A 22,049-nucleotide genomic window follows, 5' to 3' on the forward strand; every position below is an offset into this window, starting at 1 on the left:
TATGCCATAGTGGCAGGCATGGGCCATATCAGCAACTTCCTCTCTCACCTCATGCTTGCTCTCTCAGCCTCCCTACACTAGTCTGATGTCAGCAATGCTTCATTGCAGGCTTTTGCCTCATGTCAAGAGAGCTTGGACAGTTGATGTCTTCTCTTGTTCAGACTCACCGATAAGTTTGGCTGGCGAGTCGCCCTTGCCAGGAACCATGATAGGAGAACACTTCAGGGCCTCACTGTGGAAACAGTCGAGTTGTTCCGCCTGGCCACTGAGCAGGCGGTGCTCAAGCATACTGTTCAGGCAAACCACACTAGACAGCACTTTTCAGGCCTTCGCAGGGACCTTGCTGCCATCGGTTCCCCTCAGTCCCCCTCTCCGCTTCCAACTGCCTCTTCACTCCATCGGCCACCCCAAGTATCAGCACTATGCTGAGAGGCAGGACCATTGCCATTGCACTCAGACTCACTTGTCCTTCAAGCAACCTAGGGTCCCAAAGACTAACCGCCGCCCCCTAAAGCCTATAAAGGCTGTGATGCCAGGAACTGAAGGTCTAGGTCCGGCCGTTGGTCACTTTTCCCAGCAGCAGCTCAGTTACTGGGCAGCTCACACCTCAGACCCTGGGTTACAAGCTGCAATTCTGATGCCAGCCTCAAGCCTTCACTTGAATCAAAATGACCATGGTGAACAACCTGGAAAAAGCTCGGGCCCTAAACCAGGAGTTATCCATCCTCTTGGTAAAAGTAGCTATTGAACCTGTGGACCCCCTGATACAGCCTGGGGTGATCTATTCCACTTATTTTCTCGTCAAAAAGAAAGACGGTGGTTTTCACCCAGTCCTGAATTTAAAGGGGCTCAGTGTGTTCTTAAAAACTATGTCGTTCTACATGTTAAGCACAGCAGACATTTTTCAGGAAGTTGCCCGAGAAGATTGGGTCACATCTATCGACTTGAAGGAGGCCTATTTTCATGTTCCTATTGCACCTCACTACAAAGAGTTTCTTTGTTTTGCCTTGAAAAAAAGAAAGAAAAATATTGCCTAAAACTGTTGCTGATAGGATTCAGCTTCCTGTGTCACACACAATATCAGAACTCTTAGAATTATTAGAGTTAATTATTATTAGTTGAAAAAAAGTTGTGTTAAAATAACTACAGGTAATAATAATAATAATAGTGACAACAATAATGACAAAGTAAAACAATTCGGGGGAAAATCAATACGAGTGTAAAAACTGTCCCAAAATAATTTAAAAAACGAGGCAATACAGTTCCTCCTGTGAGCGTTGCAGGGGAACGTAACGTGCTCCGCCAGACAGGGAGGGGATAGTGTCACGTACATCAGGAGACGGCGTGCGGCGACGCAGTCGGACGACGATCCTGTCGGATAGTTAAAACCTGAAAAAAGAGCAAATCACACAAGTCAACTGTCTGCAACTGTAGATACAAGGCACGTTGTTCCATCTTAACAGTCTACATCTTTACTATTATCTCAAGTTCTGCAGCTTGTGTTTAGTTCTTCAGTCATAGAGAGACCAGACTCAGATTTAAATGTTGAATTTCCTACAACAGCTCTGACCTGCTCAGTGACGTCATTTTCAAAACTGAGGTTAGCAAAACTTAGGGCTCTTCCCTGTTGTGTTGACAATCGATTTTACTTTTTTAAACAAGCTTTGATATATTTTGTGTATATTTTTGGGCATATGTTGGAAGATGAGCAAGAATGATCAAATAACATGGGCTGAAGAATAATACATTTGTGAGGCCAGTGTGAGCGAACAAATAAACAGCATAAAACACTCCGCCTCTTTCCATTGAAACCCCTTCACTGGAGCTCAGTTATATTAAGAGCCATTGCAGTGATACAGTCATATGCACAATGATGAGCTATACCTTGGTAACAGCTTTACTTCTCTGGAACCTGAGTAAGTACTGATATTATATTATTCTCAACACTAACTGCATCACTTCTCATCAATAAAGTAACCCAGCAGAATTGAAATTTATTGACTTATTAATATGTAAATTTAAAGGCATTGTTTAGGTTCCTGTTGCATTATCAATCTAGGATTAAATCACTTGTTCTCTCTGGTGTGTTTTTTTTCAGGCTGGATCCCTGTCTCGGTTTCTGAGTCTCAGACTGTGGAGGTCCAGCCTGGTGAAGAAGTCACGTTGCTGTGCATCAACGTTTCCAGCTATTCCACTTACTCAGTGTGGTTCAGAGTGGTCAACAGATCTGAGCCCTGCTGCATCTCCTCTATGTACGACTCTGATGTCAACGCTTGGTTCTGTGATGGTTTTCGAAATGGCAAATTTGAAATGAGATCCAATGTCTCCACTCTCTTTCTCAAAATCAAGCAAGTGGATTTATCTGACTCTGGACTTTATTTCTGTGGGTTGTGCATAGCTGGATCCACAGTCATTGTCAATGCAACTTATTTAACAGTTCAAGGTAAGATCATCATTAAGTCTTGTCTGTCTTTTGGCTCCCATTCATGACTGTTGTGGCTTTCTCATGATACTTATATCTCAAATGTATCCTCAAAGTAGCCGCAAAACAATATATAGACAAAATGTAACTGTGTAACATGTGGTAATATGTAATATGTGGTCTATTTCATCATTGTCAAAATAGGATTATGTGTTAGTCAAAATAAATCAAGATGAAATTATGTCATCATCTTTTTTAAAGGCAATGGTGACTTTGATGACAAAGGGGATGACAAGTCTAAAAGTAAGATTCTCCCTCCTTCTCATACAGATTTCTTTCATTGCACATTGTTTCATTGTTCGAAGGTAAAACAGCTTATCTACACTCAGTTTTGTCCATTTTGTCCATTTTAGCATTAGCCAGGTCTAAAATGACAAAAGGGAGAGTTTTAATCAGTCTAATTTAATAACCCTTAGTTCTTGCAGAAGAACTTGATGGAATAACAAGTCTGGCTTCTGTGATCCTGGGCGGTGTGACTGTTTTCCTCGTTATGGTCATCGTCGGTCTGGTTCTCAAAATCAGGCAACTTCAGACAGGTACTTTCTGAGAGCTATATGTCATATTTTGTTGCACATTCTCTTTTAAGTTGTGTCAATCGGATGGACAAATCCAAAACCAAAATGCATTGAAAACAGTAACGTTTTTGGACAATAATTAACTGACTAGACTGATTCTTTCTGTTATTTAGCTGCTAAAGACGAACTGCAGCCACAAAGAAGCGAGGTGAATCCAATTTTAAGATTTATTTTTAAATGTTCTATGGTTTAAAAGGTGCTGGAATCATTTCAAGACTAAATATGTTTGTTTCTCTGACAAAACCCAGCTATGTGAGATGTGTGTGATTGTGTGTACTCTTATTTACAGAATCTGGACTCAGATGAGCTGAAGTACGCAGCGCTGAGTTTCCATCCAAAACCAAAGAGAAGCAGGAGGCCCGCATCAGAGAAAGAGGTGGAACCTAATGTTGTGTATGCTGCCACCAGATAGGACCATGAAGACACTGGAAATGCAACTCAGTGTGGAACTGATGCTTTGTTGTACTATTCTTGTTTTGTCACTGGAAGAAAAAATATAATAAAGATCCAATGTTCATGCAAAAGAATATGACTGATGTTTGAAGTAGGAGGGGCCAGTATCACTGTCCAAATTCCCTTATAGAGAGTTAGATGGGCGTCTGCAGCAGGGGAGGAGCAAGTTAGGTAGACATCACTTCTTTGACAGGAAGAGACAGCACAGTGTGGCAAGAGAACAACTGAGGTGAAAACCATGAGGCCTGTCATGTCAAAGCTTTGTAACCGGTCAAAGGAAGCAGTGAAAACTGATAGAAGTTCTGACATCAATGTAGAAATGTTATTGTATAGCATTTCTATATTTTATTGGATATTTTAACTTCTGATATAGCCTATGTGTCCTTGGTCTATACTGGTAAGTCAAATGTGTGAATAAAAAATGCAAAGATACAGCAGCATTTCAGTTTTCTATCCTGGGTGTGTTTGGATGCACATGTGGACATGCAACAAGTCTTTATGCCCCCTGTCATTTCCCACTGCAGTGAAGTGACAAACAGCACTATCTGACTATCTGAGCCAGCAAGGTCTCAACCACAGGGAGAATGAAAAACTCAGTGGTATTCCCTTAAAGCTGTACATGCCAGCACTCAATGGTCTTTCTTCTGGCAGTCTTGCAGTAGCAGTCTGATGGCTACTTGGATGGCACAAAGTCATTATTAGCTTTCAATTTCAGTGATAGAAAATAATTAAATATTCTTGTTTTTATGTTGGATACAATTACAATATCAATTCGCTTGAGCTTTGAAATTATTTTCAGTACTATTACTCAGCATGTTTCTAACTCACATGTTATTAATTAAAGAGAGAAGGAAGGATGTGTATGTGTTTCTATCTCCTGAAAATAATTATTGTTTCTGAAACCTGGCTACTTTATCTACATACGACATGTTTCTCAACCACATAACATCTTCAGTAAACCACACAACACTACACCAGTACTGTATACGCACCATGTACCACAACATGTATAGTGCTGAATCATCTCTCCTGTGGTGTATAAGACATAACATCAGATCACAGTGTTGTTCTTGTCAAGCCAGCAGATCCATGGTAGTTTGAAACAAGCTTGTGCTGAGCATGTTCCCCCTGTTGGCTTTCACAGGGAACTGTCAATTCAGCAGAATAAAACGGTAAAGGTCCAATATTATTCACTTACCATGACTGTGTATGTTCTTCATGATGATTTGAAAATAGAAATAGTCTAGTTCAAAAGGTATTACTGAATGAATTTGTCCTCGCAGGCACACAAAACCACAATACTGGACCCTGATTATTATTATTATTATCATTATGATTGGTCAATAGCAGCAGCTCCTCTAATTCAAATGAGGTAAACCTGCTGAGTGGAGGCGTTCCAGTGCAAACTGGCCTGATTGGAAGGAGTAATTCTTTATTGAGGGGAGCCAATCAGAACCAAGTCCAGTTGTGATGCGTTTACTGGAGCTTGTTTGAAAATGTTTCCATACTTTTGCCTTTTGATTTCAAAGGCCTCCAGCAGCCTTTGGTGTCATCTCTCCATAGATGCTCTCAGAGTAAACTAGTCTCAACTCAAATGCCACCTGGTGGAGTATGGAGGCAATGCATTAAATATTAACCCCCTTCTCCACCTCAGCTGTGACATGGAGATTCTTTAGGGGACAAGCTAAAATGTAGGCTGGTGAGTGATAAAGGCTGGGGCATTTCAGACCAGATTAGAAAGGAGATATTTCTTGAATCAACGTAACGATTGTAACAAGTCTGGTATTTCATCCTTCCTGAGGCAGTGCACAACACTGAATATCTTCCGTCTCCCGCACACGCAGGTCGAGACTTTATACCAACAAAGTCACTTGTGACCCAGGATGACGTATGCTGACAGAGAGCATAACTGCCACCATCATCCGGAAAAATAGCTCCTTTTCATCTTCTCACATGTTAAAGTTCAAGTTCATTTTAAGTGCTTTATGGTCTTTGCCCCTCTTGTTTTGGCCTTGAGCATCTGAGGGAAGGCCTTTGAAGGGACCTTTGCATGAATTGCAGCCTCATGCCTCGAGCATTAAAGGCCACTAGGCTAGCCAAAGTGGAACTCCTGCTCAGAGGTGACATCCCCTTGTCCTTAATCTCAGCCTACCCCTTGCAAGCGTCATGCTGTGATACCCCCCCCCCAAGACAGCCCTTCACCTGTCTTAAAATTCCTACAGTGAAAAGGTAAGCCTCTAATGTCATATATTTAAACAAATTTTAGACAAGTAGGTTATAGTTCAAAGTCTTCATAGGTTCCCCTACACCTAACATTAAGATTAACATGTATTGTAAAGCTTTATTTGGTGTAGGTTCAAGTAGGCCTCTGTCTCATGTCTGTTGAAAATAAGCTAGCAAATTTTACAGTTACCAACAGCAATCAATGTTTAAATCTTTTCATATACTTCATCAGTTGTAGTTGCCCTAAATAGGTTTTTACCCAATTGTTTTGTCGATGGAAGCACTTTGGGTTGCCTTCTAGCCTCATCTCCTAGCCTCAATGGTAGAAAGCCTAAAGTGTATTAACCATAATTAATTCAGGACCTATTTTGAGAATTTCTAAAGTAGGAAAATTAAAGATATTCATAAGAAATGAGACTGTTACTAAGAAAATATTGAGGAATTGCACTTAAGAGCCTTCTTAAGAACTTCCTAAATTTTCCTCTTATGTCATTTCTTAAGATCTATCTTAAGAACACATTGGTGAATCTGGCCCCAGGCCCTGAGGTTGGAAGCCAGGTGGTCTCGACCCCAAAGTTGAGTTACTAATGACCTCATTTCTAAGGTTATGACATAGTGGCAGGCATGGGCCATATCAGCAACTTCCTCTCTCACCTCATGCTTGCTCCCTCAGCCTCCCTGCACTAGTCTGATGTCAGCAATGCTTCATTGCAGGCTTTTGCCTCATGTCAAGAGAGCTTGAACAGGTGATGTCTGCTCTTGTTCAGACTCACAGTGGACCCTGTCAAGTTGTTCCGCCTGGCCACTGAGCAGGCGGTGCTCAAGCATACCGTTCAGGCAAACCACACTAGACAGCAGTTTTCAGGCCTTTGCAGGCACCTTTCTGCCATTGGTTCCCCTCAGTCCTCCCTTGTGGAAGCAACCTAGGGTGCCAAAGACCACCTCCTAAAGCCTATAGGCGAGCAATCGGACGATGCGTCGGATAGTTAAAACCTGAAAAGGCAAATCAAAAAAGTCAACTGTCTGCAACTGTAGATACAAGGCATGTTGTTCCATCTTAACCGTCTACATGTTGACAATTATCTTGAGTTCTGTAGCCTGTGTCTAGTTCTTCAGTCATAGAGAGACCAGACTCAGATATAAATGTTATGAGCAGTTCTGAACTGTCCAATGAGGTCATTTTTAAAACAGATCAACAAAAGTTAGGGCTGTCTTTCCTGTTGGCTTTTTAGCAGCTTTGATGTATTTTCTGTACATTTCCAGACATTTGTTGAAACATGAGCTAGGATTCTCAAATGGGCTTAAGAATGACTTTGTCTCGTACTATATGATATGATCTCGCAGTCTCACTTCTTTTTCCAAAGCCATTTATGTGGCCACTGTGAGCAAACAAATAAACAACATAAAACGCCCCGCCTCTTTCCATTGAAGCCCCCTCACTGGAGCTCAGTTATATTAAGTACAATTGAAGCGATACAGTCATATGCAAAATGATGAGCTGTGCATTGATAACAGCTTTACTTCTCTGCAACGTGAGTAAGTACTGATATTCAATTATTCTCAACACTAACTACATCACTAACTTCTCATCAATACAGTAACACACCAGAATTTAAGCTTAGAACTAATTAATAACTTATCAACCTAGGATTAAATCACTTGTTCTCTCTGGTGTTTGTTTCAGGCTGGATCCCTGTCTCGGTTTCTGAATCTCAGACTGTGGAGGTCCAGCCTGGTGAAGAAGTCACGTTGATGTGCACCAAAATTTCAAATTATTCCATTTACTCAGTCTGGTTCAGACTGGTCACCAGATCCAAGCCCTGCTGCATCTCCTCTCTGTACGGCTCTGATGAAACTGCTTCGTACTGTGATGGTTTTCAAAATGGCAAATTTGAAATGAGATCCAGTGTCTCCACTGTCTTTCTCAAAATCAAGCAAGTGGATTTATCTGACTCTGGACTTTATTTCTGTGGGTTTTTCATAAAAGGAGACACAGTCATTGTCAATGCAACTTATTTAAAGGTTCAAGGTAAGATCATCATTAAGTCTTGTCTGTCTTTTAGCTCCCTTTCATGACTGTTATGTCTTTCTCATAATACTTACATCTCAAATTTATTCTCACAGTAGCCTCAAAACAACATATACAAAAAAGAAACTTAAATGTGGAATATTGAATCATTGTCAAAATAGGATGATGCTGAAATACAGTCAAAATAAAATCAAGATGAAGTTTTATCGTCATCTTTTTTTAAAGATAATGGCGAATTTGATGACGAAGGGGATGACAAGTCTAAAAGTAAGATTCTCACTCCCTGTCATAAAGATTTATTTCATTGTGCAGGTTGATATTTGTCAATTGTTTGAAGTTAAAACAGCTTATCTAAAGTTAATTTTGTCCATTTTCAGGTCTAAAAGTACTAGAGGAGAGTTGAGTGTGTCTAATTTAATAATCCTTAGTTCTTGTAGAAAAGCCTGATGGAATAACAAGCCTGGCTTGTGTTTTCCTGGGTGGTGTGACTGTTCTCCTCATTATGATCATCATCGGTCTGGTTCTCAAAATCAGGCAACTTCAGACAGGTACTTTCTAAAATCTATCTGTTATATTTTGTTGCATATTCTTTTGTAAATTTTGCCAATATGATGGACAATTCAAAAAGTTCCTGCTGCACCAAATGCATTGACAACAGCAATGTTCATGGACAATGATAATTAACTGACTGGACTGATTCTCTCTGTTATTTAGCTGCTAAAGATGAACTACAGCCAGAAAAAGTGCAAAGAAGTGAGGTCAATCCAATTTTAAGATTTATTTTTAAATGTTCTATGGTTTAAAAGGTGCTGGAATCATTTCAAGTCATGATTATGCGGCTAAAGATGTTTGTTTCTCTGACAAACTCAGCTATGTGAGATGTGTGTGATTGTGTGTACTCTTATTTACAGAATCTGGACTCAGATGAGCTGAAGTACGCAGCGCTGAGTTTCCATCCAAAACCAAAGAGAAGCAGGAGGCCCGCATCAGAGAAAGAGGTGGAACCTAATGTTGTGTATGCTGCCACCAGATAGGACCATGAAGACACTGGAAATGCAACTCAGTGTGGAACTGATGCTATTGTATTGTTGTCACATTTTTGCTTGTGTGTTCTCTTTATCATTGGAATAAACAGTCAAATTTTGTCATAAAGATCAAATGTTCATGCAAGATTTACATCCTCTTGCTAGTGATTTTCTTCATTTCATTTCGTTTCTTCATCTTTCTATCTCTCACTTTGCCAAAACCAAATCTTCCTCTTATATTGCCTACGTTAGACCTCAATCAGATAGCAAAAGAATATGATTGATGTGTGACAGAGGAGGGGCCAGTATCGCTGTCCAAATTCCCTTATAGAGAGAGTTAGATGGGCGTCTGCAGCAGGGGAGGAGCAAGTTAGGTAGACATCACTTCTTTGACAGGAAGAGACAGCACAGTGTGGCAAGAGATCAACTGAGGTGAAAACCATGAGGCCTGTCATGTCAAAGCTTTGTAACGGGTCAAAGGAAGCAGTGAATACTGACGTACTTGCTTCTGTTATGTAAAGAAAATATAATTGGCCTCTACATTTGTGTAGACGTTTGTGTGTAAATGGTATTCTTTAGCATTTCTATATTTTATTGGATATTTTAACTTCTGATATATCCTTATGTGTCCTTGGTCTATACTGGTAAGTCAAATGCGTGAATGAAAAATCCAACAATACAGCAACGTTTCAGTTTTCTACCCTGGGTGTGTTTGGATGCACATGTGGACATGCAACAAGTCTTTATGCCCCCTGTCATTTTCCACTGCAAGGACAAACAGCACTGAGCCAACAAGGTGTCAACCACAGGAAGACTGGCCTTCAGCTCTCTGCATGGCAACCACACACAACAAAGGCCTCGCTGTTTCCACAGAAGAACAATGACATTACTTGATACAAATATAATTCATTCAATTACTTGATACTTGATACAAATATAATTCATTTCTTTACTAATAAGACATGCAGATAATTTCTGTGTTGTATTTGTAGAGATGCAATCAGTTAGAATCATGGCAACTATGTATCCATCTCTTTTCAAACAATGTTGTTCCATTCATCTCAGACCAAACCAAACACTTCACACAGGTTCACTTCACTCTCATCTTCCGCTTTCAAATTTGCAGAAAAGATGTCTGACGCAACCCAACACTTCTATAAGATATAAGATATTAGAGGTTTACCTTGTGAAAATGAGATGTCATACACAACAGAAAATGACTTCATGACTTCACAATTTTCATGGGATTTGGGTATATTTTCTGGTTGAGATGTAATTCCACTACTATGATTTCACCAAACAAAAGAAAAATGTTGTTTCCTGTTCAGCTCCAGGCTGTACATCTTAAAGACATAGAATTAATTCCTATAATAGGGCACCTTTAAGACTTAATGGGCAACACTCAAAAATGATATATTAGTAGAATAACAAGTAGATGTTCTTATATCTAATTAAAATGTCCAACTTTTTATATGAGATGATGGAGCTTAAGTCCCATCTTTTTCCAGCCAGTCTGCAGACTGCTGCTGCCCCCATATGCATCTACATGGTAGATGTTGTCTATTTTAGGGTGAGAAAATGGTTATCAAGATTATCCAATATTATGCTGCAGCACTAGGTGGAAAAAAATTGCAATTCCACATAAATATCCCTTTATATGAAGTTTTACCCAATGTTAACTGGTCTTTTCACATTTGCTTTCTTGAAATTCAAGTATCTTCGAGCTGCATTTGCATCACTCCACTACGAGAGGAAAGTTTGCTTCCATGGCTGTTTGGCCTACATTTTGAGACTTATTGGGGAAGCTGCAAATGTGTTAATATTTGACCACACCAAACTTCAGCCAGCACTGTAATCATAAATATTTATTACAACCAACAATATGCACATTGAAAGACAAACAATTGTCACATTCAGCATTGTAAAACGATATATTGCCTTTTAAACAATTGGAGAAATCAGTTCAACTCGCTGCTCTGGTAGAAATATCACTCTACATCCAAATAAGTGGGACTCGTGGGTTCAAGACTGAGAGGAAACTTATTCTAATAGGAAATTACAGTTAATGCTGGTATAGTTCAACCATGTTATTGGAAAACAAACAGGCCTAGATATGATATTATATTGCTTTAGTCAATGGGGAGGCCATAATTGTTTCAAATGTTTTATTTATGCAGGTCAGAATTAATATCTACGGGATACAAAGAGTGATCATAAGCAAGCTAATGTATATATATATATCTATTCCTCACATGCCATCAACACTAAAATTAATTCTCAGAAAAACACATAACATATCCATTTTAGAATGCAAATCTACATGTCATGCTCTGTACAAGGATTTAATAAAATGCCTTCTGCTGGATCAAGACAGTGTATTTTCTGATGCTTTTCTCAAGTCCGTTCCTTTGGCCCACGATTGCTGAGATCTTACCTCGTGTCCAGCTCAACCAAAATTTGCAATTTTCAGGGTTCCTACACATTGTCACTTGTCCTTTTCCCAAACCTTAATTTCTTGACTGGATTTGAGGATTATGGTTGGTTTTCAATATAACGTATACTGACTAGCTGGACAGTATGGCTGTCGACTTGTCGAGGGCACATCTGTAGGTGAGGATAGTTATTCCCCTATACATATTAAATTTTCATTAATTCATACAAAATGATAAATGACAGCAGGTTTAGAACTGTATAAAATGGATCATCTTATAAAATAAATGATAAAAAATCATTTTTTATACTTTCCCGACCTGTGTAGGAACCCTGTATCTTGTAATCTTCAGCCAACAAATTAAAAATGACAATGAGAACATGCATCTGTCACCATCAGTTGCTACTTTAACAGTCCTTGATGCCCTGGACTTACCTGTTGATTGCGAAGGCCTCCAGCAGCCTTTGGTGTCATCTCTCCACAGGCGCTTTCAGTGTAAACTAGTCTCAACTCTATGAAATCCCACCTGGTGGAGTATGGAGGGAATTAAATAAATATTAACCCCATCCCGCCTCAGCTGTGGCATGGGGAATATTTAATTTGGCAGTGAAGGGGACCAGCTAAAATGTGGGCTGGTGAGTGATAAAGGTTGGGGCATTTCAGACAAGATTGGAAAGGAGATGTTTCTTGAATCAACGTAACGATTGCAACAAGTGCATTATTCTCCATTTCAAGATGAATAAACGAATTATCATTCAATCTAGAGGCAAGTTGCTTGACTAAGGATCGTGTCAGAGTATTCGGCTGATTTCAAGAGGAAGTCATAATGGTAACGGTGGGCATGATTTTGAGCACATCTATCAATAACATTAGCATCACTGCACAAGTCAGGTCTTTATTGAAAACATAGGTCCGACAATGAACAGGTACATATGAACGCACTGCGGTAACTATCCTATTAACAGTTATTTTCCAAGTTTATTACGTTAAGCTTCTAAGTTGTAGCAGTTTAGATGTTCACAATACCGCCAAACGCAGGTTTTCATGGCCATAATTGGGAAGGCTTAAGATGATGGAACTAACGTGCAGGTTTGATTTCATACCAAACATTACATGATTCAGTTGAATTAAATCTACAGTCACAAATATCGCCTAAAACTGGTGCTGTAAGGATTCAGCTTCCTATGTCACACACAATATCAGAACACTAATTATTAGAACGTAAAGTTAAAAAGGAACAAAAAACACGCCTAACTCAGACTTTGAGTTGAGTGTTAAAATAACTACAGCACAATGACAAAGTAAAACAATTAGGGCAAACCAATACGAGTGTAAAAACTGTCCCAAAATAATAAAAAAAGACGAGGACGTCGGCAATACAGTTCCTCCTGTGAGCGTTGCAGGGGAACGTAACGCGCTCCGCCAGACAGGGAGGGGATAGTGTCACGTACATCAGGAGACGGCGTGCGGCGACGCAGTCGGACGACGATCCTGTCGGATAGTTAAAACCTGAAAAAAGAGCAAATCACACAAGTCAACTGTCTGCAACTGTAGATACAAGGCACGTTGTTCCATCTTAACGGTCTACATTTCGACTATTATCTCGAGTTCTGTAGCTTGTGATTAGTTCTTCAGTCACAGAGAGATCGGACTGAACAACCTGCCAGTTTGTCCTGGTCTGCTTATCCCACATCTATTTCAAACTGATGTTTATTTGAAATTCAAGTTAGTGCACGCATGTGCCTGCCAACGAAATTAGGACTTGTCGAATAGCTAATTTTACGCATGCTTCTTCAGATCTCGCTTTCCCCACAAGATCTACAGCGTGCGGGACAGGGCACAAGCTGCTTCTGCCTTTGCGGCGGCGCAGGGCAACTTTAGAGACAGACACGAACACCAGTCTCTCTCAGACCTAGTCTCACCTTGAGTTCACACGGCGGAGGGGGGGGGGCCTTGCTTAATAAGCGTAGCGTGCAGGCGGTGGCGGAGGCAACCGTTCCGTGTAGGGGTCCCTGGCGCGAGGAACTCCGTATGCCGGGACCCTGGAAACCGGGGAGAGACGGGAGCGCTCGTAGGAGTAGCCGTTACTGGCGGGGGCCATCGGCGGAGGCGGCGCTCTCCTGAGGGGGCTACGGTCTCGGGCGTAGTACGAGGACGGAGGAGGGGGGAGGGGCCGACGCTCGTAGGGGTCGAGCGACGAGGTCATGAGACGTTCTCGGACAACGGCCGAGGGGGGAGGGGGAGGCGGGGCGCCGGCACGTCGGTCCTCATAGGAGGCGAGGCCGTACGGACGGGCTCGGTACTTCTCGTAGTAATCTACCACTCCGTAGCCGTCCCGCTCGCCCTCATAGGGGCGGTCCGGGTAAACGGCTCGTCTAGGGGGAGGGGGTGGGAGGGGAGGGGCGGGGTAACCTGGGGGTATGTGGCTGAGGCGGCCTCTCAGGTAGCTAGGCGGGGGAGGCTCGTGTCGCTCCCCTGGGTAGCGCGGGGGCCAGTAGCCACCCCGGTCTGGGGGAAGAGGCGGGTAGTCCTCCCGCTCCTCATGTCTGGGGCGGCTCTTTGATATCTGGACATGGATGCGTTTGCCTATGAGAAGCAGACAAAGAAATAAAAGGTTGAAAAATCAGTGTTAGAATTATGCGACACGTATGCATAATCCTAATTTTTCACATTATACATTGGCTGGTTTAACATACTGGACATTTCCTACCTTGGAATTCGGCATTGTCCAGTCCCTTGATGGCATCCATGGCCTCGTCAGAGTTGGACATGTGTACAAAGGCAAAGTTCTTGACAACGGCACACTCTGAGACTGTGCCATACTCTTCAAACAGAGCGCGGAGCTCGTCATCAGAGCCTTTTTCTACATTAGCCACATGCAGTTTGACCGAGCCCTGGTTCTTCCCGTGGCTGGCCTCAACGTTGATTGGTGTGCCGTGAAGCTTGTAGAGGTGCAGGCTCTTGATGGCTTTGGTGGCAGCCTTGCGGTCATCCATGTGGACGAAGGCGAAGTTCTTGATGATGGCGCATTCTGTGACCGTGCCATACTGCGTGAAGAGTGCCTGGATTTCTTCCTGGTCTGCCTCTCGAGGAAGATTCCCCACAAAAATCTTCACCATTGTAATAAATCTGTTTTTTGGAGCATTTTGGAGAAAAACGTTAGTAAGGATGTGTAGGGATGTGGAGGGAAAACAAGTATCTTCACCTTTGATTGTCTTCCTGATTCATACTGCTTTGCTATCCAGTTTCATATTAAAACTAACAGTGCGCCTAAAACCCTTTGCTCAGACAGGAAACAGCAACGCATTCAGCAAGGACAGGGCCTTTGTCCTTGCAAACTACGTTAGCTTAGCTGGCATATTTGTTACATGCGTTTCTCAACACATTATCCAGTTAAATGAACAATTACAAAACATACCAATCCCTTTTTGTTATACTACATTCTGAATTATTATATAAATATAACCAGCCAATACAGAAGACGAGGGAATACCAAATCCTGGTTTAGCAACGTAGCTAATGTTAGCTAAGGTAAGCTAGCTAGTCGAGCCATGCAGTCAACAAAGCACCCCAATCCTCACTGCACACAGTCAGCACTGCTGAGTGGTTAGCTGATAAACAAATCCTCTACTTTTTTTACTAGATATTACATCGATGCACAATGATGTATTTTTCAGATATCTGTAAAATAGCGTGTAGTTAATCGGCCCAGTAGCAGTGAGTAGAATTTTGGTTACCTTCCCACCGGTCGCCGCAGGAAAGAATACAGGCGAAGCGAGAGATGTCACTGCTTCCTACTTCCGTCTTCGCTTAATTCACGCCGGGCAGACTGAACCGCTTTTTAAATGACAGTGTTTCTCATTCGGTCCAGTATCTTTTTTTTGCGATTTGATTTAGGAAAACTGTGTAATGTTTAAAGTCTTAGCTACGTATAGCGTTGTGATACCTAGATATTTAAATGAGCGAAAATAAATAATAAAATCACCAAGTTTACAAAAGTATTTTGGCCATTTATGTATAACGTTAGTAATAAGAGTAAACAGGTTTTCATTACACCAGATTTCACCGAATGGTACACTTTTAGGGAAAATCTTAGTTGGATTTGCAAACTCTTGGCTCTAGTTAAAGTTACCAGGCTGTCATAGATATGTAAACCATCTTGAGAGTATTAACTCTTTGGTCGAACGAACGGCTTTCTTTCAGTTTCACTGAGGCAAAAGTCCCGCCCACTGACGCGTCGTCTGGGAGTCTCATTGGTTGTTTACATGGCTGTACTACATCAATGATGAAATCCTACTTACCACAATGTAAGATGTGTCTGATATGATGATGCAAGTGCTGTATGGTACGATTATACCATTATATTGAACTGAATGGAGCTATAAGATAGACTGGAATGTAGTAGTGCACTATTTGTTAACTGACAATTCAAATCCCTGTATTTTTATTGTATTTATCGCCCTTACACAAAATAAATAGTCATCCTATTAGTCATAATGATACACAAACAAGCAGAACACCAGAACTTGAAAATGGACAAAAAATTATACCACAGTAAATCCTATAGGAAATGTAAAAAAAATAAAATAAAGTGATTCCGGTGACAGTAAAATGATTCATCATCATCATGGGGTTTGGCTCCATGACTTCATCCAATATTGTGCTGAATCAAAAATAGGCCTTTTAGTGTGTGGAAGGGTGACAGAGTTCTTTCCCCATCATAGTTTGTTTTTCACTGCTTGATTCATACTCGCATTGCATTTATAAAGAAAGGGAGATAAAGGAATGGAGAGGCTGATTATAGGACTTCTCGCCATAAGCTGTTTCCCGATTAATGTTTAAACTGTTTCATGTAACAATGACGCTTGTCTGATTTATTGTTTCCCGCCATGGTTGTAAGTATTGCCGTGCTCAACAACACGTCAAACTACCGGCGCTGAAGTCCTTTCTGTTTCACGTTGCGACATCTGAGAAATTACAAGAGCTGTGATGCTGCATTCAGGTGCTCCTCTTAAGCTCGTACGTCTGGGCTGTTGTAAATAGCCTACGACTTATTGGTGCATTCCAGTAACTTTTGATCAGAAAACACAATACATGGACTATGTAACAAAAGTAGCTTTCACATGGCTGTTGTTTTATTTTAGAAATCAGTTGCTGAAACAACTTCCATACTCTGCCGCTCCTACATGTTTCATCTTGGCAACTCGGCTATCATAGAAAATCCCCAAATTCCCAGTCTTATTTGTTTATTCATTATCATATGCCATCCCATTAATATATCCCCTCATTAAAATGTTTCCCTGTCATCTTTACCACTCTGTTGGGTTGTTCATGTGCGTCCAATTCAGAACAATGCTATTTCCAACTTTGCACATGAAGGCAGCATCATTACCACTTGGTCTTGTGACACTGTAGGGAGATAGAGCTTGCAAAGAGCAGGAGGAGTCTGTTCTCTTCCTGCTTTCACTCTCATGTGGACAGTATAATCTGACACCGTTAGTTCTCTGTCAAGCCCAGCGCTCAGTGAACATTTGGCCCTCCTTGCCTGCGTATTCAGGAAAAGCACATAAAGAAATTCAACATACAGGTAAGGCACAGACACATCTGACAACAGGAATTAATGTATTTGTTATCTATTTGTTGAATGACTTTACTTTCTTTCTGTTTGACCGGTGAGCCCCCACTCATCTCTATGCAAATGTTCATGTGTCTCTTTGCATTCCCTCCCTCACCACAGCCTTTCATCACTGACACAGATCAAGAGGTCAGTTGATTGCATCATCCACGATGGATGCGTCCCAGACAATGGAGACCGAAGAGGACCTGCTGACCTGCCTCCACATCAAGCTCTACCACCCCCAGCAGAGTTCCCGAGGCTTTTACCACCAGCTGCCCGTGGGGAACAGAAACAAACGCCCGGTGGACGAACCCCTGAGGCTGGGCCGCGACCGCCAGACCTGCACCTTCGTCCTGGACGACCCCCGGGTGTCCCGCAAACAGCTGGCCCTGCACGCCTACCGCACGCCCATGAGCCCGGATACGCTCTTCGCCGTGCAGAACCTGAGCCAGAGGGGGCGGATGTCGGTGAACGGCTTGGCGCTGGGCTTCTTGGAGAGGGCCGACCTCCCGGACAAGGCCCTGATCCGGTTCGGGGAGTACGAGATGCTGGTGATCCGCGAGTCGGGCGAGGCCAAGGGCAACTTTGAGGTGGAGTTCGAGGTGCTGCCAGTGCCTCCGTCCAGGGAGACGGGCGCGGGCGTGCCGAGCATGACGGCCATCATGGACACGGGCTCGTGCCACTGCGTGACCAACAGCTTCCCGGCTGAACTGAGGGTGCGCGGCCCTCTGGAGACTGATGAGACTCTCATGTATCACTCCTGATGGAATCACCTCTCACTGCCTGACACTGTAAACCCTCTTACTGTGAAAGATGTCAAGCTGTCTTAAGACTGACTTGCGTTTGAAGGCAATACAAATGAGTGCTGTGTAGTCGTTACATCATAGTTTAAGCATGCTTGTATATAAATCTTTTTTGCAATGTGAAATCTGTATTTTTACTTTGCACTAAGCATATATATTTTTATAGACTATTTCTATACACTGGAAAGCTGTGATCTTAGTATTAGTATGCCTATTGTGAAGTGCTAAGGCTATTCATTTATACACAAATCCCATTAAATCATCTATTTAGTAATCTTGTCATTTTTTCTGAATGTTGTCTCAAGTAAAAAAAAATCTTATTTATAGAGTTGACAAGCTATTTTGAGGCCTTCATTTCCCATTCAGTAGTAGTTTATGTGTCTCTATCTGTTAAACACATGGATATTGTTGACCCTCTCAACAAACAGCACAGTGCCTCAGCTCCTAACCTTATAGGGAGCAGGTTTTTCCAGAATTCCTTGAGATGAGGCAACATAGGCCGCATTTTTTCTTGGGCTCGGGTTACTGTTACACTGCCAACCCAGACACAAAACACACGCCTCTTTTCTCGGCATCAAATTTATTGAAACCGAAGCTCTTTCGCACAGCGTTACTACATTTCTTATTAAAGGACCTGCTGCGAGGAAATGTTAGTCACAAGGGCGGATATTTCATTTCACTGTTGGGGGGGACAATAAACAGAAAAATTTCTCAAGAGCAATTCCTGAAGGGGACACCAAAGGTGCCGCCAAAAGTACTGTTGTATTAAATGTATATAGAGGTCCATTATGAAACATTTCCATAAGCACGTCATTCCTTTCTTATGAAGATTTTATCAAATTGCCTTTGATATTACTGGGGTCTTTCTACTTGGCGTTTCGGTGCACTGAAAAATGATCGGATGTCTGTTTTTCTTTTCTCTGCCATTTTAACTGACTGGCTGACAAATAGACACACACACACACACACACACACACACACAGCATGCAGGTTATTTACAGTAGTAGGTGAGATGCAACACCCATTAACTGAACTAAAGCTAATATATGCCTAATTAGATTTAGTTTTCCCGAAAAAGCAGATCTCTAATGTTTTGCTGTCAATGTGTAAAAGTCCAGAACGCTATGAAGCCTGCCAGAAACTTACTTATATTTTAACATAATGTTTGTTGTAATTATGTCTTTTTTATTAAGTCTCACAAATGAACAAAATTATGAACAAAATAACATAGTGGCAGCCATTTTACATGCAGTAAGAAAAAAATAATATACTTAGAACCTAATTACATAGGGTAAGTTAATCTTAAATATTATATTATAGAAATATTACTGTTACCATCTACAAAAGATAAAGTATTTTGGTATGAAATCCCGCATTTTAATTTAACCAACTATCCTGTATCATAAATACATGTCTGGCATTTGTAACAAACCAAACCGCTTGAAAATCGGTCGAAAATTCAGTGAGTTATGATGATTTTAATTGTGGACAGACCTCCTGCCTCCATACACACACATGCATTAGGAGACGCGGCTCCGTACCAACACGCTGACGCACAAGATTCAACCGCGAGGTAACGGAACAAAATGTAGTCTGGTTACAATTGTGAATGTGTTTTATTCTATTGAGTGGTAGAAGTAAAGAAAAATGTCTGACACATCCTTTGTTTTAAGTTAACCTTTGCAAAGTAGCTTCTTACTGGAGGTCTGCCACCACTGACACACTTCCAGAGATCCTCCACACACACTCGTACCGAGGGCTAATGTGTGTGTGTGGGGGTTCGGGGAGGCAGGTAGGCAGTGGACCGAACCACTGTGAGGCATATGAGGGGGGGACTCAATCTTTCGAAACTTAAAAACGCATTGTTTTGCGTCTATAATTAGCACAAGTGCTTTCAATGCATATTATTATATTATTTAAAATTATATAGTTATGTTTACAATGATATATTGAGGGGGACAACTCTCTGTTAGTCCCAGGAAGGGGGGGTCCGGACCCCCCTGTCCCCCCCGTGATTTCCGCCCCTGCGCCTACAGTAGATGATGACGACCACATTCCCAACATTTTACAACTGCTGCACTTCTTGTCAACAACTCCATTGACACTATGTGCTCTTCTTCATGTGAGGAGATGCAGATACCCAAGGATGAAGCTGGGATGTATCTGTAACAGAGTTGTTACCGTGTATAATTACACTAAACCTGTTATTTTAGTTTGTATACCTGACGGTTTTCTTCTACCTTCATTGACAATTCTGCTGTCATATAGGCTACAGTATGTACAGTAAGAGCCCCACCCCCTCCTGCACCCCTCCTTCTCCTTGCCCCCATAAACTTCCTGTCCCCCTTCACCTCTCCCCTTTTGCTGTGTTCCCCTATGGGAGAGGTGGGTGTCATTTTCCCTCCCGTATTATATCACAATCCATCTTATTGTTTCTTATCATTCATATTTCTATTTTTGTTATCCCTTCCGTCATAAAGTCTGGATGCACCTGTTAGTTTATAGATTGTCATGTATTGGCCCTTATATAAAGTTATATTTAACAACGAAATCTGCTAGCTAACAACTATATGAGTTAAGCTAACATTCCCCCTTTTTCCTTAATTTCATTTGTGCAGGAGCTGGAATGCTGTATTAAATTGGAGGATTTGTTTTGTTTTTCTTATTTCATGTCAGGTATGTTTACTGTGTTTTATTTTAAACCTTAAATCCTTCCACACAACGCAGAATTTCACCGGTTACATATCTATAAATGTCATTTTTAGAGGGAATTGCCAGTACCAACTGTAAATTCAATACACTGAAAAAGAAACATTGCACTCAAACACAAGTTTAGGCTGATGCTGTTGTTCTGTGGCTTATTGGGAAAGTGGCTGAATGACATCATGGTGATAGAGGGCCTGACTAACCAGGGGCGGAAATCACGGGGGGGACAGGGGGGTCCGGACCCCCCCTTCCTGGGACTAACAGAGAGTTGTCCCCCTCAATATATCATTGTAAACATAACTATATAATTTTAAATAATATAATAATATGCATTGAAAGCACTTAATTATAGACGCAAAACAATGCGTTTTTAAGTTTCGAAAGATTGAGTCCCCCCCTCATATGCCTCACAGTGGTTCGGTCCACTGCCTACCTGCCTCCCCGAACCCCCCCACACACACATTAGACCTCGGTACGAGTGTCTGTGGAGGATCTCTGGAAGTGTGTCAGTGGTGGCAGACCTCCAGTAAGAAGCTACTTTGCAAAGGTTAACTTAAAACAAAGGATGTGTCAGACATTTTTCTTTACTTCTACCACTCAATAGAATAAAACACATTCACAATTGTAATCAGACTACATTTTGCTCCGTTACCTCGCGGTTGAATCTCGTGCGTCAGCGTGTTGGTACGGAGCCGCGTCTCCTAATGCATGTGTGTGTATGGAGGCAGGAGGTCTGTCCACAATTAAAATCATCATAACTCACTGAATTTTCGACCGATTTTCAAGCGGTTTGGTTTGTTACAAATGCCAGACATGTATTTATGATACAGGATAGTTGGTTAAATTAAAATGCGGGATTTCATACCAAAATACTTTATCTTTTGTAGATGGTAACAGTAATATTTCTATAATATAATATTTAAGATTAACTTACCCTATGTAATTAGGTTCTAAGTATATTATTTTTTTCTTACTGCATGTAAAATGGCTGCTACTATGTTATTTTGTTCATAATTTTGTTCATTTGTGAGACTTAATAAAAAAGACATAATTACAACAAACATTATGTTAAAATATAAGTAAGTTTCTGGCAGGCTTCATAGCGTTCTGGACTTTTACACACTGACAGCAAAACATTAGAGATCTGCTTTTTCGGGAAAACTAAATCTAATTAGGCATATATTAGCTTTAGTTCAGTTAATGGGTGTTGCATCTCACCTACTACTGTAAATAACCTGCATGCTGTGTGTGTGTGTGTGTGTGTGTGTGTGTGTGTGTGTGTGTGTGTGTGTGTCTATTTGTCAGCCAGTCAGTTAAAATGGCAGAGAAAAGAAAAACAGACATCCGATCATTTTTCAGTGCACCGAAACGCCAAGTAGAAAGACCCCAGTAATATCAAAGGCAATTTGATAAAATCTTCATAAGAAAGGAATGAAGTGCTTATGGAAATGTTTCATAATGGACCTCTATATACATTTAATACAACAGTACTTTTGGCGGCACCTTTGGTGTCCCCTTCAGGAATTGCTCTTGAGAAATTTTTCTGTTTATTGTCCCCCCCAACAGTGAAATGAAATATCCGCCCTTGTGTAGGCGGGAACTGGATCAGTCCAGCCAACATATTTCCTTCATAACCACTGATCCAGACATCTTGGGGAGTGTAACCACCACCCGAGGAAGGAGTGTGCTTAAAGGAAACCTCCTT

At 41.4% G+C, this 22,049-nt stretch overlaps 4 protein-coding genes across 4 annotated transcripts; 3 read left to right on the forward strand and 1 right to left on the reverse strand.

Moving 5' to 3' along the window:
* Nucleotides 1–1,870: 1,870 nt before the first annotated feature.
* LOC139911577 (uncharacterized) lies at nt 1,871–3,551 on the forward strand. The gene is made up of 5 exons (XM_078291741.1): nt 1,871–1,916; nt 2,099–2,443; nt 2,908–3,018; nt 3,171–3,205; nt 3,347–3,551. The coding sequence occupies exons 1-5, from the start codon at nt 1,871–1,873 to the stop codon at nt 3,467–3,469; spliced, it is 660 nt and encodes a 219-aa protein (XP_078147867.1). The 3' UTR covers nt 3,470–3,551.
* Nucleotides 3,552–7,223: 3,672 nt separating this feature from the next.
* Nucleotides 7,224–8,839, forward strand: LOC144543568 (uncharacterized). Its single transcript, XM_078291870.1, has 6 exons — nt 7,224–7,269; nt 7,418–7,762; nt 7,988–8,029; nt 8,191–8,310; nt 8,477–8,559; nt 8,674–8,839. The coding sequence occupies exons 1-6, from the start codon at nt 7,224–7,226 to the stop codon at nt 8,794–8,796; spliced, it is 759 nt and encodes a 252-aa protein (XP_078147996.1). The 3' UTR covers nt 8,797–8,839.
* Nucleotides 8,840–10,677: 1,838 nt separating this feature from the next.
* LOC139911576 (RNA-binding protein 4.1-like) lies at nt 10,678–14,974 on the reverse strand. The gene is made up of 4 exons (XM_071899116.2): nt 14,956–14,974; nt 13,929–14,347; nt 13,141–13,804; nt 10,678–12,727 (listed from the first exon to the last, which is right to left on the reverse strand). Exons 2-3 carry the CDS (start codon nt 14,335–14,337, stop codon nt 13,176–13,178), a joined length of 1,038 nt encoding a protein of 345 aa, XP_071755217.1. The 5' UTR covers nt 14,338–14,347; nt 14,956–14,974; the 3' UTR covers nt 10,678–12,727; nt 13,141–13,175.
* A 1,667-nt stretch (nt 14,975–16,641) lies between these two features.
* On the forward strand, nt 16,642–17,939 carry tifa (TRAF interacting protein with forkhead associated domain). The gene is made up of 2 exons (XM_071899127.2): nt 16,642–16,805; nt 16,975–17,939. The coding sequence occupies exon 2, from the start codon at nt 17,006–17,008 to the stop codon at nt 17,597–17,599; it is 594 nt and encodes a 197-aa protein (XP_071755228.1). The 5' UTR covers nt 16,642–16,805; nt 16,975–17,005; the 3' UTR covers nt 17,600–17,939.
* Nucleotides 17,940–22,049: the final 4,110 nt, after the last annotated feature.

This window comes from Centroberyx gerrardi, chromosome 23, assembly GCF_048128805.1.
Source record: "Centroberyx gerrardi isolate f3 chromosome 23, fCenGer3.hap1.cur.20231027, whole genome shotgun sequence".
NCBI classification, from domain to species: Eukaryota; Metazoa; Chordata; class Actinopteri; order Beryciformes; family Berycidae; genus Centroberyx; species Centroberyx gerrardi.